We start from the raw sequence: 15,552 nt of genomic DNA on the forward strand, positions 1-15,552 counted from the left end.
TGGCTTCTTTTGCTAATCTATCCAATTCAATTTTTACCTCACTGGATCTTGAAAAAAATACAGTGTGCGTGAAGTTCTAACTTTAAACTCCCTCTGCCTCCTAGGATTACTAAAAATCAATTGGTTGATTGTTTAAGTGCGAAGTAATTTAGATTTATTTTCTGGTAGGGCCTGGTGCTCCTTACCAAAAGAATTGTCTGACTATTTTACCTAATCTAGCATTTTTTGCTTCTGGATTTATTTTACATAGTAAATTTCTGCATCAAATGTTCACTTAATGGGTAAAGCCTTAAAATAATAGACCCATTTTAAATAAACTGTCCAATAAGTAAGGAAAGTCTTGAAACTATGGGAAGTAAGGCTATTTCTACTATTATGCTTTAAATCTTATGGTTCACACAATTTTCTTATGTGCATGTTTTGGCTACAAGTACCTCCTCGTATTAAATAAAAATGGTTTCAAAGCAAACTGATTCATGTGTCAGCATAATCTAAATACAGAAGGTATAATCTTATAAGTAGAAATGGTGCTAAAATTCTGAAGTTAGAAGGTTTACTGTAAGTAAGAAGCCAAAAGTTCAGACACTCAACCAAAGTTGATCCAAACCTCTTGGGTTAGAAATATCACAAAAGTGAGCTTTTCCACAAAATGGCCTGTATTTCCTGTTTTTAGCTAAGCTGGAAGTGCAGTAGGGACAATACTTATTATGGCATGTCATTGTGTCTACTTTGGGTTTGAAAACACCAAGCAGTGACTATAAGCATGACAAATCAAAAGGAAAAAAATGAGTGGAGAGGTGTTCTGGGCTAAGAAAGGGAGAAGTAATGGAAACAGAATTTCCTAACTCGACCACCAGTTAACCATAGCTTGGCTGTCCAACGTGCTAGGAAGCACGAGCAACTAGCTCCAAAATAATACAAGAACATCTTGGGCTAGATCATTACTGCAGTATATGGTTAATAAAACTTCCAGAAAAAAAATCAGCAGACATAGTTATTCAAGGGGTAAAATGGTACTCATGTAAATTCCTTTTTACAAAATAATCTGGAAATGAGATAGCGCAAACGACTTGCTGGACAGACAGACACTTGCTAGACATTCACCACATTCATTTAGAAATTTTAGGCAAAAATCACAGCTCTCATCAACAGGGCTGATAATAACTCTTCACAGGAAGAGTGTGGAATTCTTAGAATACAGGCTGAATTTTCAAAAGCAAAGTCTCAGAAGTTTCATGGATTGTGAATACAGAGGTATATTACCCAAAAGGCCACTTAATGCTGTTGTCTCTAACATAATTTCTTACAGTCTTTAAACTAAAACTTCTTAGTTGATAAACCCAAACTACTAATATTCCACCATTTAGTTAACATATTTATTGAATCTGTGCAATATTGGCTATGCATACTCAGTTAAGAAAGAAAATTTGGGAGCTTTTCCTCTTTTCTACTTGATTGCTCCATAATCAAGGGCATGCTGTGAAGTAGGACAAGTCACTTAGTGATGCAATATCTAAGAGTCCCCTTAGAAATACTACTTGCCCTCTAACAAATCAATCCTCAAAGATGAAAAAACAAAAAAAATTAGTAATAATGAAAAATAGGAAAAGAAAACAAGTGTTTAGGATTTGCAGCTAGGACGAGAGAGGCTTAATAGTATAATATATTGACACTAACTATAAAGGAAGTTTGTGAGTCCTTGCAAAGAAGAGTGAAAAGTAAGAAAACAATGAAATGAGACAGCAGAACTGAGACACAAACCCAAAACAATGAAGAAAATGGCAATAGGAACATACATATCCATAATTACCTTAAATGTAACTGGATTAAATGCTCCAACCAAAAGACACAGACTGGCTGAATGGATACAAAAACAAGACCCATATATATGCTATCTACAAGAGACCCACTTCAGACCTAGGGACACATACAGACTGAAAGTGAGGGGATGGAAAAAGATCTTCCATGCAAATGGAAATCAAATGAAAGGTGGAGTAGCACTTCCCATATCAGACAAAATAGACTTTAAAATAAAGACTATTACAAGAGACAAAGAAGGACACTACATAATGATCAAGGGATCAATCCAAGAAGAAGATATAACAATTGTAAATATTTATGCACCCAACATAGGAGCACCTCAACATAAGGCAAATGCTAACAGCCATAAAAGGGGAAATTGACAGTAACACAATAATAGTAGGGGATTTTAACACCCCACTTTCACCAAAGGACAGATCATCCAAAATGAAAATAAATAAGGAAACACAAGCTTTAAATGACACATTAAACATGATGGACTTAATTGATATTTATAGGACATTCCATCCAAAAACAACAGAATACACTTTCTTCTCAAGTGCTCATGGAACATTATCCAGGATAGATCATATCTTGGGTCACAAATCAAGCCTTGGTAAATTTAAGAAAATTGAAATCGTATCATGTATTTTTTCTGACCACAACGCTGAGACTAGATATCAGTTACAAGAAAAAATCTGTAAAAACTACAAACACATGGAGGCTAAACAATACGCTACTAAATAACCGAGAGATCACAGAAGAAATCAAAGATAAAATTTAAAAAACACCTAGAAACAAATGACGATGAAAACATGATGACACAAAACCTATGGGACGCAGCAAAAGCAGTTCTAAGAGGGAAGTTTATAGCAATACAAACCTACCTCAAGAAAGAAGAAACATCTCAAATAAACAACCTAACCTTACACCTAAAGCAATTAGAGAAAGAACAAAAAATCCCCAAAGTTAGCAGAAGGAAAGAAATCATAAAGATCAGATCAGAAATAAATGAAAAAGAAATGAAGGAAACAATAGCAAAGATCAATAAAACTAAGAGCTGGTTCTTTGAGACGATAAACAAAATTGATAAACCATTAGCCAGACTCATCAAGAAAAAAAGGGAGAAGACTCAAATCAATAGAATTAGAAATGAAAAAGGAAAAGTAACAACTGACACTGCAGAAATACAAAGAATCATGAGAGATTACTACAAGCAACTCTATGCCAATAAAATGGACAACTTGGAGATATGGACACATTCTTAGAAATGCACAACCTTCTGAGACTGAACCAGGAAGAAATAGAAAATATGAACAGACTAATCACAAACATTGAAATTGAAACCGTGATTAAAAATCTTGCAACAAACAAAAGCCCAGGACCAGATGGCTTCACAGGCGAATTCGATCAAACATTTAGAGAAGAGCTAACACCTACCCTTCTCAAACTCTTCCAAAATATAGCAGAGGGAGGAACACTCCCAAACTCATTCTACGAGGCCACTATCACCCTGATACCAAAACCAGACAAAGATATCACAAGAAAAGAAAACTACAGGCCAATATCACTGATGAGCATAGATGCAAAAATTCTCAACAAAATACTAGCAAACAGAATCCAACAGCACATTAAAAGGATCATACACCATGATCAAGTGGAGTTTATCCCAGGAATGCAAGGATTCTTCAATATACGCAAATCAATCAATGTGATACACCATATGAAAAAATAGAAGGATAAAATCCATATGATCATATCAATAGATGCAGAAAAAGCTTTCGACAAAATTCAACACCGATTTATGATAAAAACCCTCCAGAAAGTAGGCATAGAGGGAACTTACCTCAACATAATAAAGGCCATATATGACAAACCCACAGCCAACATCATTCTCAAAGGTGAAAAACTGAAACCATTTCCACTAAAATCAGGAACAACACAAGATTGCCCACTCTCACCAAATTATTCAACATAGTTTTGGAATTTTTAGCCAAAGCAATCAGAGAAGTAAAAGAAATAAAAGGAATCCAGATCAGAAAGGAAGTAAAACTGTCACTGTTTGCAGATGACATGATACTATACATAAAGAAATCCTAAAGATGCTATGAGAAATCCTAAAGATGCTACCTGAAAACTACTAGAGCTAATCAATGAATTTGGTAAAGTAGCAGGATACAAAATTAATGCACAGAAATTTCTTGCACTCCTATACACTAATGATGAAAAATCTGAAAGAGAACTTAAGGAAACACTCCCATTTACGACTGCAACAAAAAGAATAACATACCTAGGAATAAACCTACCTAATGAGACAAAAGACCTGTATGCAGAAAACAATAAGACACTGATGAAAGAAATTAAAGATGATACAAAAAGTTGGAGAGATATACCATGTTCTTGGATTGGAAGAATCAACATTGTGAAAATGACTACACTACTCAAGGCAATCTGCAGATTCACTGCACTCCCTATCAAACTACCAATGGCATTTTTATAGAACCAGGACAAAAAATTTCACAATTTGTATGGGAATTTGTGGGATAGGGAGGGTGGGAGGGAGACGCAAGAGGGAGGAGATATGGGGATATACGTATATGTATAGCTGATTCACTTTGTTAAAGCAGAAACTAACACACCATTGTAAAGCAATTATACTCCAATAAAGATGTTACAAAAGAAAGAAAGAAAGAAAGAAAGAAATACTGGGTCTCTTGTTTGGTGGCAGTCAGGCTCCCTTCCTGGCGCCGTGCTGTTGGCGGGTCTGAAACAGACCTGAGCTCCACTGTGAGGCCACATGTAATTGATGGTAAAGACTAGAATAGCCTTGCTGGACTTGAATCTAGAAGACTATGTATATTTATTTATTAAACTTTGATTCCATGACAAAAAGACTGTGTTTGATTTCTTCAGAAGGACTTGGCTAGCTGAGGGAATCCTGACACAAAGGAAACTCAAACTACATAGAAGCAAAACAAACACATACGGTGTAGCTCTCCTCATTTATCAATTGCATGAAGATGAAACCCTGATAGTGAGTAATTTACTGGGGCAAAGACCATGTCTCATTCATTTTTTATTTCCCAGCATCTAATCATAGTGCCTGGCATATGGTAGGCATTCTGTAAACATTCAGTGAACTGAACTGGACTGTGTTGTTTCATATCCCCACTGCTGGTCTCCTTTCATCCGGGTAAAAACTGTACTTGACCTTGGCTCAGCCTTCACTTCCTCAGAAAGATCCTCCCTGACGTCCCCAACTTGATCCATTCCCCCTAGTATTTACAGTTATATTATTATGCACTCTCCTTCAAAGCACCTATCACAACTATAATTTTATATTTATTTACAAGGCTCTTTGAGATAAACAATAGAAACCATAAACAATAAAGTCAAAGGAGGCATCATGCCAGGTGAGGCAGCCTCGGATGGCCCACGGAGCTGCAGCTGCCCTTCAAGCCCTCCTTGCCGACATATGCTCCAGTTCCTGCTTAGATTTACTCTTGGCAACGTGGTGGGAAAGTATCTGGCTCAGAGCTATGACATACCAAACCTGGCTAAAAAACTTGAAGAAATTGAAAAGGACGTGGACACCAAGAAGAAACCCCCTAGTTCATGAGGCCAACTCCAGCACTGCCTCCTGGATAAACTGATTCTACTGCTCTTGAGGGCCTTCTTTACCATCTGAACCAAAAGCTTTTGTTTTCATCTCCAGCCTCAGCAATTTTCTTCTTTGCTAGACCCTGTATTGCCTTACAGCACAAATGGGGCCACAAGTTAAGAACAACCCTTACTTTTCAAACATCCTCACTTCTTCCCTTCCTCCTTCCGGCCACTTGGGAGGTCCTGAGAATGGAATTATGATGCTAGATTAGTAAACATGACCTTAAATTAGTAGTCTCTCCCTTATTCTTTGGGGTTTCTACTACCATTTTCAAAAGAAAAATTGATGAGTTTTGTAGAGCTGATGAGATATAAATAATGCTGATTTCACAGTCTAGCAATTATATTGGGTGTTTAAACCTTTGGTACTAAATTATGTTGTTTCAAAGTAGTAATTAAAATGAAAATCTAGAAGCCAGTTTCTGGTGAATTATCCACTAATTTTATGTTGTTGTCAGGAAGCTCCATAGTTGCTAATATAACCAATAAATCAATTTGCTATTCATTAACCAAGAAACTCTGTTCTGAGAACCCTATCAGGAACTGGAGAATTTTAAAGTATTTAAAGTAATGGCCTTTGTCCTCAGTAGAATTCATAGTCTAGTATGCATATTTTTTCTTAATGATGCATTTGATCTGGCTCTATTCTCTCATAAGAATCATACTTATTTCATGGGATTACAGGCGCATTTGACACTACATGGTAGATAAATGAGAAGTTGTCTATAAAGGAAATTTCATGCCTTTTTACATTAAAAAAATGTATTTACATTATAACTTATAGTGATTCTCATAAGAAGACTTTGTGTTTTTCTTTCTGCAACCATAAATTACTCTTGTAATTTTTCAAATGTATAACAGTCCATAATTATTTTTAATTGAAAAAAAAGTTTAAATACATAACTTTCCCCCTGGGTCAATACAAAGTGATCTGCATTGTCCCCCAGCTCCTACTTCCTCTTCCTGGATTCAGGCACTCACTAGTTTCCTATATCCTTTTGTGAAAGATTTTGTGCCTGAACAAACACATGTAAGGGGGTGTTTTATACAAATGATAGCAAACTATACATGGTGTTTTCCCCAGTGGAGGTCATTCCATATCCGTAGGTAAGGAACAAAGAACCTCTTTCTTTTTTTGGCTACATAAGGTTCTACTAAATGAATATACCATAATTTATTTAATCTGCTTACATATCTGTGCAGGGGGATAGCTCCAAGCTAAAGTCCTGGAAGTGTAATTTGCACTAAATATAAATAAAGGCCCATTTCATTGGATGTTTTGTTCCAGAGGGCTAATGGGCAGCTTCACTGATGATGCCATTTCTGAAGACAATTAAGCAGAATTAGTAAACTGGAAGAATGGTTTACAGACCTTTTTTTCAGACACTGATGCCACTGATACTAAACGTGATTATAAAATGAAGTGATTCTACCTCTCTTTGAAAACATGGATCTTTCATACATGGAGATAAGTTTTGTCCCTGTCAGGTTGTACTGGTGCGTGAGACAGGTTAGGATCATATTATGGTTTGGCTTCTCCCTTGCAGTGTGATCAGGGGCAAGCAGCTTATTTTTCTGAAACTGTTGTGTTCTCTGTAAGGTGTGGATGCAATACCTACCTCATAGGGCTTCCATGAGAAACAGGTGAAATAATGTATGTGATGTGTAGCACAGTGCTGTGCAAATTGTCCAATAAATAGCAGATATTAGTGCAAAAGATTTAAAAAGTAAAAAAAATAAAGTCAAAGGAGGCAAGAACTGTGTCTTTTCGTTTTCCGCTCATGCAGTAAATATTGTTTTTGTTGGCTCTCAGTAAATATTTGTTAAAGTAGTGAACCAAGAACCCATAATTTCATGGCTTCCTCTCATTCTAATAATACTCACAAGGCCTCAAATAATATGAAATAAATTATCCAGCACACATTCACATAATAGTCAGAGCTAGGAAAGTAAGTTTGTGCCACAGGCCATCCAGTTAGGAAGAATTCTGATAAGGCAAAGGAAAAATGCAAACATCTTTCATTATAGCCAGAAGTACACCAACCTGGAGAATGCCATAGAAATTTTTGTGGAGAAATTTTTCTTATTTTATAGGCATCTCAGTTGTTTTATTTAAAAAAGAAGAAGAAGAAAATAAAGCATAATCCATTAAGTTTAACCACTAAAGGTCAAAAACTCCCAAATATTGTCAGTTGCCTATGACCCAACCCAGCAGACTAGGTATATTTACATAGTTTAGTTTATCACATGTGAGCAGTTTTTCTATAGTATTGTTTTCTGTATCTTGGAAGTAAAAAAAAAGAAAGACTGTCCTGATCCAAAATACAGTACTAAAGGAATACGAAATGTGGTGAATGACAAAGTACTTTTCTGGTTAGAGAAAAAGAAAAAGCAGAAACTGAAACTTGGTCATGTTTAATCTAATATCTGAACACTTATAATAAACCAATGCATCCAATTTTTCCAATCAACAACTTCAGTAAAATTCCAGAAGAATGCTTAAGGCAAAAAAACCATCCTAGGAGGCTATTGATTTAATTCAGTTGGACCATAGTTTTGAAGCAACTCCTATGTGTCAGGCAGTGTACTCAGCACAAACGATGCAGCCATGAAAGACACAGATACAGTTCCTGCCCTCAGGAATTTACAAGCACTCAAGGAGTCCCCAGTCTGTATCTCAACCCTTCACAACAGTTCTATCTTCTTCCAATTCTTTGGGGGAAACTCCTGGCCTCAGGCAGGCCCACAAGGAATGCTCTCCTTCCCCTAAGGGGAATTACTTCTCTTCACTTAGCCTGAATTCTTAGGAACAGTGCTATGTACCAAATCAGGTTTCAATAAATATTCTTAGAATAAATGAAAGAAGAAATTAACTAATCACCCAACTGATATGAGAAGGAGCTGTGTAAATGAGGAGTTGGACAAGAATACCCATGGCTTGCTTTCCACAAAGTTCAGGTTTTCTGCTTTGACTCTGATCTTTTACCTGATCCCGAGACAAAGAAGACATTTTTATGGCTGATTTAAGTTAGCCTTACCCAAAAGTAAAAGTTCAATTTTCTTCTTCAACCATGTAATATGTGCACCAAATAACTCTGGCTCTTACAAGGTAGAAGAATCTCAGTTCTGTCACTGTGTGACTTCAGAAAAATTACAGACTCTCCCTGTGCCCATTTTTATATCTGTAAAATGTTGGTAATCATGTAGTAAATTTGTGAGGATTAAATAAGGCAATATATCTAAAGCGCTTGGCACAGTACCAAGCATAAGGTAAGCTCTCGGCCAGTATTGGTATTATATTATGCATGACTTGTAACATTATTATCCCTCTTTCCATGTATTTTTTATTGGAGAAATCAAGGTACTGGTTAGATTGAAGAGCTCTGGTTAAAAGGCTCAAAAAAAGATCCAGTACCTCCATTTAATCATTCTACAAATATTTATTGAGCTTCTGCAAGGCATCAGGGTTGACCAGCTCCCAGAATCAAATGGGTGACTTACTGGGGGCTTGGAAGTGAGAAGGCAGAATTGTGGAAGAATAAGTAAACCATAAGTTAATGGGCCCAAACTAAGCTCCAAATCCTGAAGACAGAGAGCATAAATAAAAGGGGTCAGGCACAGAAGTGAACCTCAGAGTCCTTGGGCAGCATTAAGTCTTAGAAAATTGTATTAACCTTTAACAAGAGGAGAGTCCAAGGTTGGAGAACTTTCTTACCCATGACTGGCCCCTACCTAATCTAGAATGCTAAAAAGCATTCCCCATCTTAAATGATCTTAAATATTATCAGAGATGGTTTTTTGTGTTAATGTCCATCATCATAAAAAATCAAGAGAGAGAACACAGTTATCTTGCCAAGAACTGGAGGGCTATGCAGAAATGGAAGTCTAGTAACGAGCTAAGGATGAAAATCCAGCCTGGTGAGAACAATGAGGATAATTTCCAAATATGTTGAGCAATAAAATGGGAAAATAAAAGCAGTTCCTCAGACTGAAGACCTATATCCCAGGTTTGCTCAAGGCTGGACTTAAAGAGGCTGAAGTCTGCAGGGGAAGAGGAGAAGTGAATTATCTAAGAATCCCCAACTTCTCTGCAGTGTCATGATTTGCTGATTGATCTCTACCGACTACATATCTGGTTTCCACAATGTTCATTGTGAAATGCCAGAATCATCCTGCTAAAAATACACAAGACTCAGGAAACCACATTCAAAATGTCTTGTGGTTTTTTTTTTTTTGCACTAGACCAGAGATTAGGAGAGGAGGAGATGGCTTGAGACATGTCAGAACTGTGCTGTGAAGGCTATTTGCAAACTAACATTCATACTTTTACAGATGCTGGAAGAATATGTGACATGCCTGTGTCGGATACAATTGACTTTATTCCTCTCAGCAGTAGTGGTAGCCAGAATATCATTATTTTCTTGCACTAGTTCCCAGAGAGCCAATTCCCATAGGGCAACACAAAGAGGGTCAGGTGACACCTGTACATACAATAAGCATTATAGGAGAAGGACCCTGATCTTAGGGAACCTGAATCTTTTATACTGGACAGTAAGCATGCCTGCCCTTTGCTCTGAAGGGAGACACTATCTACATCTTCTAAGGCTATTCACGGCACAACCATTCTGGAAATAATAGAGTGGAATAAAGTTAGTTATTTCCTTTGCTCATAAGACAGGGAGAAATGTGAGACTCCAAGACACTCCAAGAATTGTCTCCCAATATGACCTTGACACTAGGAGTATTCACAGAACATGCTTTAGTGCTTGGCGTCCTGTTGGTCCACACCTTAAATAACTGTGGATCTGCAAAGTCCTTTCTGATTCAGGATGTCATCTAATCTGAACAAACCATTATTGCACATTCCCAAGAACATTTTCCTGAGCTTGTCAAACCACTTATGGGTATTCATTTCCTCTTTATTAAGGTCAGCACAAATTTCTAAAACTATTGTTTTTTACCATTTCCCAAAAGGATTTAAGGATTCGTATTGTAAAAGGCTTCTGCAAAGTAGAACATCTCTCTTCCACTAGCGCTAGAACAGTAGTCAAAATATAGTCTATACCTATCATGGATTTAAGGTAGGCATAGTCCTACTTTATACTATGAAAACATTTCAATAATAACAATTCTCCTAACATCCACCTACCATTCCACCCAAGCCTCCTAAGTAAGGGTGTCAACACTGAAGAGCAGCAAAGGCATGAGTCCTGGCTTTAAAGCTTACTAGCTATTGCCTTGGGTGAGTCACTTCATCTACCTTAGTCTCCTTATTGTGAAATAGGTGTAATAATACTCACTCTCCGTACCTCACACAATTTTTGAGAAAATCAAATGACTTAACATCTGTGAAAGCATTTTATGATCAAGAAAAAAATCTTAGCCTCAGAAACTGGGTCATCATAGTATCAATATATTAGGCAGAGTTGTGGTGTAATCAGTTCTTTGCAATTGGATTCTTGTGTTATTGGGTATACAGAGGAAATCTCTTTATCATCAAGGATTTGTGGGGGAGGGGAAGGGATGAGGCTGTTGTGTGAAAAAGGTAGGGGGTGGGAGGGAACACAATGTTATTTCTAGGTCAGAAGCCATTTCCAAATATATAACATAGCCAAGGTTTTATGATACCAAACATTGGCTTTTGGTTAATTTTTAGTTGAGAATCAGTGAATAGAAAGAAATAAAATATACTATCCACTTTTCATTAATATGTTCATTAATCTGCCTTTCACGTTTTTGTCTTTTTCCAAGACACCAGTAAGACTACTGTCAGAGTATGTTATTTTCCCCCAACAGTGTCAGGGTGGGCTACAAGCAATGCACAAAAGTCTCAAGAAAAAATAGTTTAAAACCCATAAAAGATGGATTGCAACTGAAACAGTTCTCATGCTGCAAATTATGAAGACTTGGATCAAAAATTCTGCTCTCTACCTAATTTTCCAGAAATGGAAAACCTTATAGACTGTTAATATAGTAAAAAGGCACAGAGCACAAGCACTGACAGATCAAAAGTGGGAAGCAAAGAAAACAGGAGAGAATAAAAGGGACAGAGATCTGCTACTGATCCAAATAGTTTTGAAATAAAAACTAGAATAAAAATGAAAAAAAAACTAAAACATGAAAATACACTCTTAAGATGTTGCATTATTTCCTTTAGGAAGAAAACTTGATATAGATTATTTCTACTCCCTAAGATCTTGTACTCTGTTCTCTTTTCAGAAGTTGTCAAATTTTGGTAAAGATACAGCTTAAAGGAAATAAGTTTGTGTACCATGTGTCTTTTATGTTCTATTCTGTTTCCATTCTCTCTTAGCTTATTTTGACCTGTCTTCTAGTTTATCAATCCTGTGTCTTCTAGTTCATCAATAATGTGTTCACCTGGCTGTTCAAAACATCCAAAGTTTTTAATATTAAATATTGTATTTTTCAGCTCAAGAAGGTCCATTTGATTAATTTATATGGATTCCAATTCTCTGTTGAAGTTATATTTTCATCTGTTTTGTACATCATTTTCTCCATTTTCTTGATCAGATTAACCATAGTTATTTTAAAGTCCCTATCTGATAATAGCAATATCTAAATCATGTATGGGTTTATTGTCTTTTTTCTCTTGGGTTTTGGTCATTATTTTTTTTCTGGTTTTAAAGCACATCTTGTAATTTTTTTTTTTTTGCAGTACACGGGCCTCTCACTGCTGTGGCCTCTCCTGCTGCGGAGCACAGTCTCCGGACGCGCAGGCCCAGCGGCCATGGCTCATGGGCCTAGCCGCTCCGCGGCACGGGGGATCTTCCCGGACCGGGGCACGAACCCGTGTCCCCTGCATCGGCAGGCGGACTTCCAACCACTGCGCCACCAGGGAAGCCCGACATCTTGTAATTTTTTTATTGACTGCTGAGTATCACAGAGACTCTGATATGGTCCTTAAAAGAGAGTTAAATGGTTTTCTGAAATTCAGGAAAAAAATGCTGGTAGATCAACTGATCCTGTCTAAGCTTGATTTAAAGCTCTGCTGTATTTCATTTTTCCTAGGGTAAGGTCCCTACTCCTAGGGCTTGACCGACAGGGTCTTCACTGAGATCCTGAGGTCGTTTACCAATGTCCCTGTACTTGAATTCAGCACTTGAATTCCTATCTCTCTCCCCAGTGTCATGAGGCTAAAATACCCCCAGAGATCTGTTTTTTAGCCATTCAGATGTCCTTTTGTGCTACATTTCTTGAGGTCTTTGTCCTGCTTTTGTACAGACAAGTAGTTGACAACTGACTTGAATAGAATTTATATGGAGATATTTGGGCTACTTTTCTGAGGCTTACTCCCTTCCAGAAATTTTCCCCTCTAGTTCTAGCCCCTTTGTTTGCCCCAAAGTCTGATATCATTCTCCTTAGTCCAATAACAATTGCCAGTTTCTTCTTCTTTTTTTTTTTTTTTTTTTTGCGGTACACGGGCCTCTCACTGTTGTGGCCTCTCTCGTTGCGGAGCACAGGCTCCGGACACACATGCTCAGCGGCCATGGCTCATGGGCCCAGCTGCTCCGCGGCATGTGGGATCTTCCCAGACCGGGGCACGAACCCGTGTCCCCTGCAACAGCAGGCGGACTCCCAACCACTGCACCACCAGGGAAGCCCCCCACTTTCTTCTTATACTTCATTCACTTGTGCTAAAATTTAGACAATGCTCTCATAGGGGTAGCCAGGGAGAATTTAAGTGCAGCCAATGTGCTTCTCTTCTCTCAAGGATCAGAACCACCCTTGTGTCCCAACTATGTCAGTTGCTCTCCAATGTCTTCAATCTATTATCTTACATATTCTCTCCAGCTTTTATAGTTAGTTATTGCAGGAAGGTTTGTCCATTACAAATGACTCCATCATGGAAACTAAAGTCTACAATACAAACGTACGCTTAGTGCGTGCGGTAAGCTTTCAGGTAGAAGCAAGCACAGATACATGGATCATGATACAAAAGAGAACCAGATACCCTCCTTAAGGTTGGTAGAGCAGTAAACATTGTTCGACATGGTAGAATAAAGTAAGGGAGGATTCACTGTATGGTGGGCAGCCTACCATGATAGCAAGCAATAGAGAAATTCTGATTTACTGTAACGATCAAAAATAAGCACAATTCAACATCGAGGTAGCGACAGTCAGGTGAGCACTTGTTAACAGGGGCTAGGTGATCCTCAAAATTCTGAACTCTAATACGAACAAGGCTTCTAGAAGGCAAGGAATCCCGAAGTAAGGCCTAGCATAGTTGCACGGGTCTCTGGTGCCATTAATTTTCCCTGCCAAAGGAAGTCTTTTATTTTGTCTTGATCATGGCTAATCAATCAAGCTTAATCATTGAGAGGAACCACTCTAGCCTTAAAGCAACTTTGACTAGTTAGAATAAACAGCGACCTTGGCCATCAGTAATTACATAAGGAGATATATTTCTATCAGGAGATCTATACTCCATTACCACCTGTTCAGGTTCCATTGTAGGATTAGACTACAAGAAAGAACCTTCCATCCTCAGCATTATTCAACTTCATCAGTGACCTAACCATCCAACAGAGATCAGGGGGCATCCGGCCCATGGGATCTGTGACTCACAGCAATAACTAAATTACTTACTTAATAAAAAAAAAAATCATTAAAAATAAAGTAACTTTTTTTGCTTTAAAAAAGTCTAAATAAAAATATAAATTAATAAAAATTAATCGAAATCCTGCCTTTCCTTCCAGCATATAAGTATTGCATTTACCATGAACAGAGTATTATATAATGATTAATGTTTAAAGAATTAATATTTTTCACACAATTTTTACTTTCTAGCTAAGCCACTACAAGAGACACAGTATTTATTTATGCATCTCTCTCTACATTCCTCTTCTACCTATGAGGGAAAACATGGCGTTTTCATCAACTTGATATTCCCAGGGCGTAATATGGTGCCCAGTAGGTGCACAGAGCAGGTGATTAACAGATATTCATGAGTAAATCAATTAAACATTAATTGGGATGGATTTGCACTGATCCAAGGACATGCCCGTCATGCTGATATCAAGCTAAATGGACTTTCTGTCAGTACAACTCTATAATAAAGGTGGAGAAGAGAAAAGGATCTGGATTGTTAAAGGGCTCTAATTTACAGATCCTTTCCTAGGAAGGATATAGGGTAAAATCAGAAGAGGAGAGGGTATTTATTCAAGAACTGGCTCCGCCACTGTCTGTCTGAAAGTGTTTCTTTGCGTAAGGCGCACATTGCCTACAGAGTCAATTTCCTCACCTGTTGAAGGGGAGGTGCGCTCACGGGCTTTGCAGAGTTCTGCAGAAGCGGTGAGCCCAGCTCCAACCCCCTCTCTTGAAACAACTACAGCTGCTGCTCCTGGTTTTCATAGGTTACATTTTTGTAATTAGGTGCCATGGTGAGAAGCTTGAAAAGCATAAGACCGCATGATCAGAAGTGTTTTCTTCCAACTTTACCAGTTTCTAATTCTATATATATTTAACTAGCTGAGAAAAAAAAAAAAAGCTGTCAGTTTCTCTAATCAGAACCAAAAATTAAACTACTACTTTCACGGTGCTTACTTTTGGTAGATTTTCTAAAACAAACCCCCAAGACTTTTATAATTTTTAAACTCACATACTTAGTGAATATTTAATCCATGTCTTAAATACATTTACCCAGAATTCCTGACAGTGCTTATTCTGAGAAGTAATGCCACATCTAAAGGGACTTCTTAGTCTATTTAACAAATATTTCTTTAGAAGAAAGCCTGAGTTTCAAAGCAAGATAATTTAATTTAGTAACTAAGCTGCTAATTTACCTTGTTTATAAAATTTTTACTAATTGAAAACATTATTCTTCTGTTTCTCATTCAGTGGCCCTTACTGTGAACTAACAACGCTTATGAGATCACTGGAGCACTGAGAAGCCCCTCTCCAGAAAGTGAATTTCCCCTTGATCCCTAATTTTTTTAGTTTTTTAATTGGGGAAAACAAATCTTTCATCTTCCTTGATAATATTAATTATTAAAGTAAATATAATAGTCTCCAACATTTGGGGAGCACTTAGTATATACATCAACGCTATTATAAGCACTTTAAATAAAC

The 15,552-nt window shown here is 37.4% G+C and overlaps 1 protein-coding gene across 1 annotated transcript; it reads left to right on the top strand.

The window, feature by feature from the left end:
• Window positions 1–5,275: 5,275 nt before the first annotated feature.
• On the top strand, window positions 5,276–5,419 carry LOC116763416 (short transmembrane mitochondrial protein 1-like). The gene has a single exon (XM_032651093.1). The coding sequence runs from the start codon at window positions 5,276–5,278 to the stop codon at window positions 5,417–5,419; it is 144 nt and encodes a 47-aa protein (XP_032506984.1).
• Window positions 5,420–15,552: the final 10,133 nt, after the last annotated feature.

The sequence above is a fragment of the Phocoena sinus genome, chromosome 12, assembly GCF_008692025.1.
Source record: "Phocoena sinus isolate mPhoSin1 chromosome 12, mPhoSin1.pri, whole genome shotgun sequence".
Lineage (NCBI taxonomy): Eukaryota > Metazoa > Chordata > Mammalia > Artiodactyla > Phocoenidae > Phocoena > Phocoena sinus.

What these genes read in the sequence shown, in the direction of transcription:
- LOC116763416 (XM_032651093.1), top strand. Translation starts at nt 5,276, where the DNA reads ATGCTCCAGTTCCTGCTTAGATTTACTCTTGGCAACGTGGTGGGAAAG.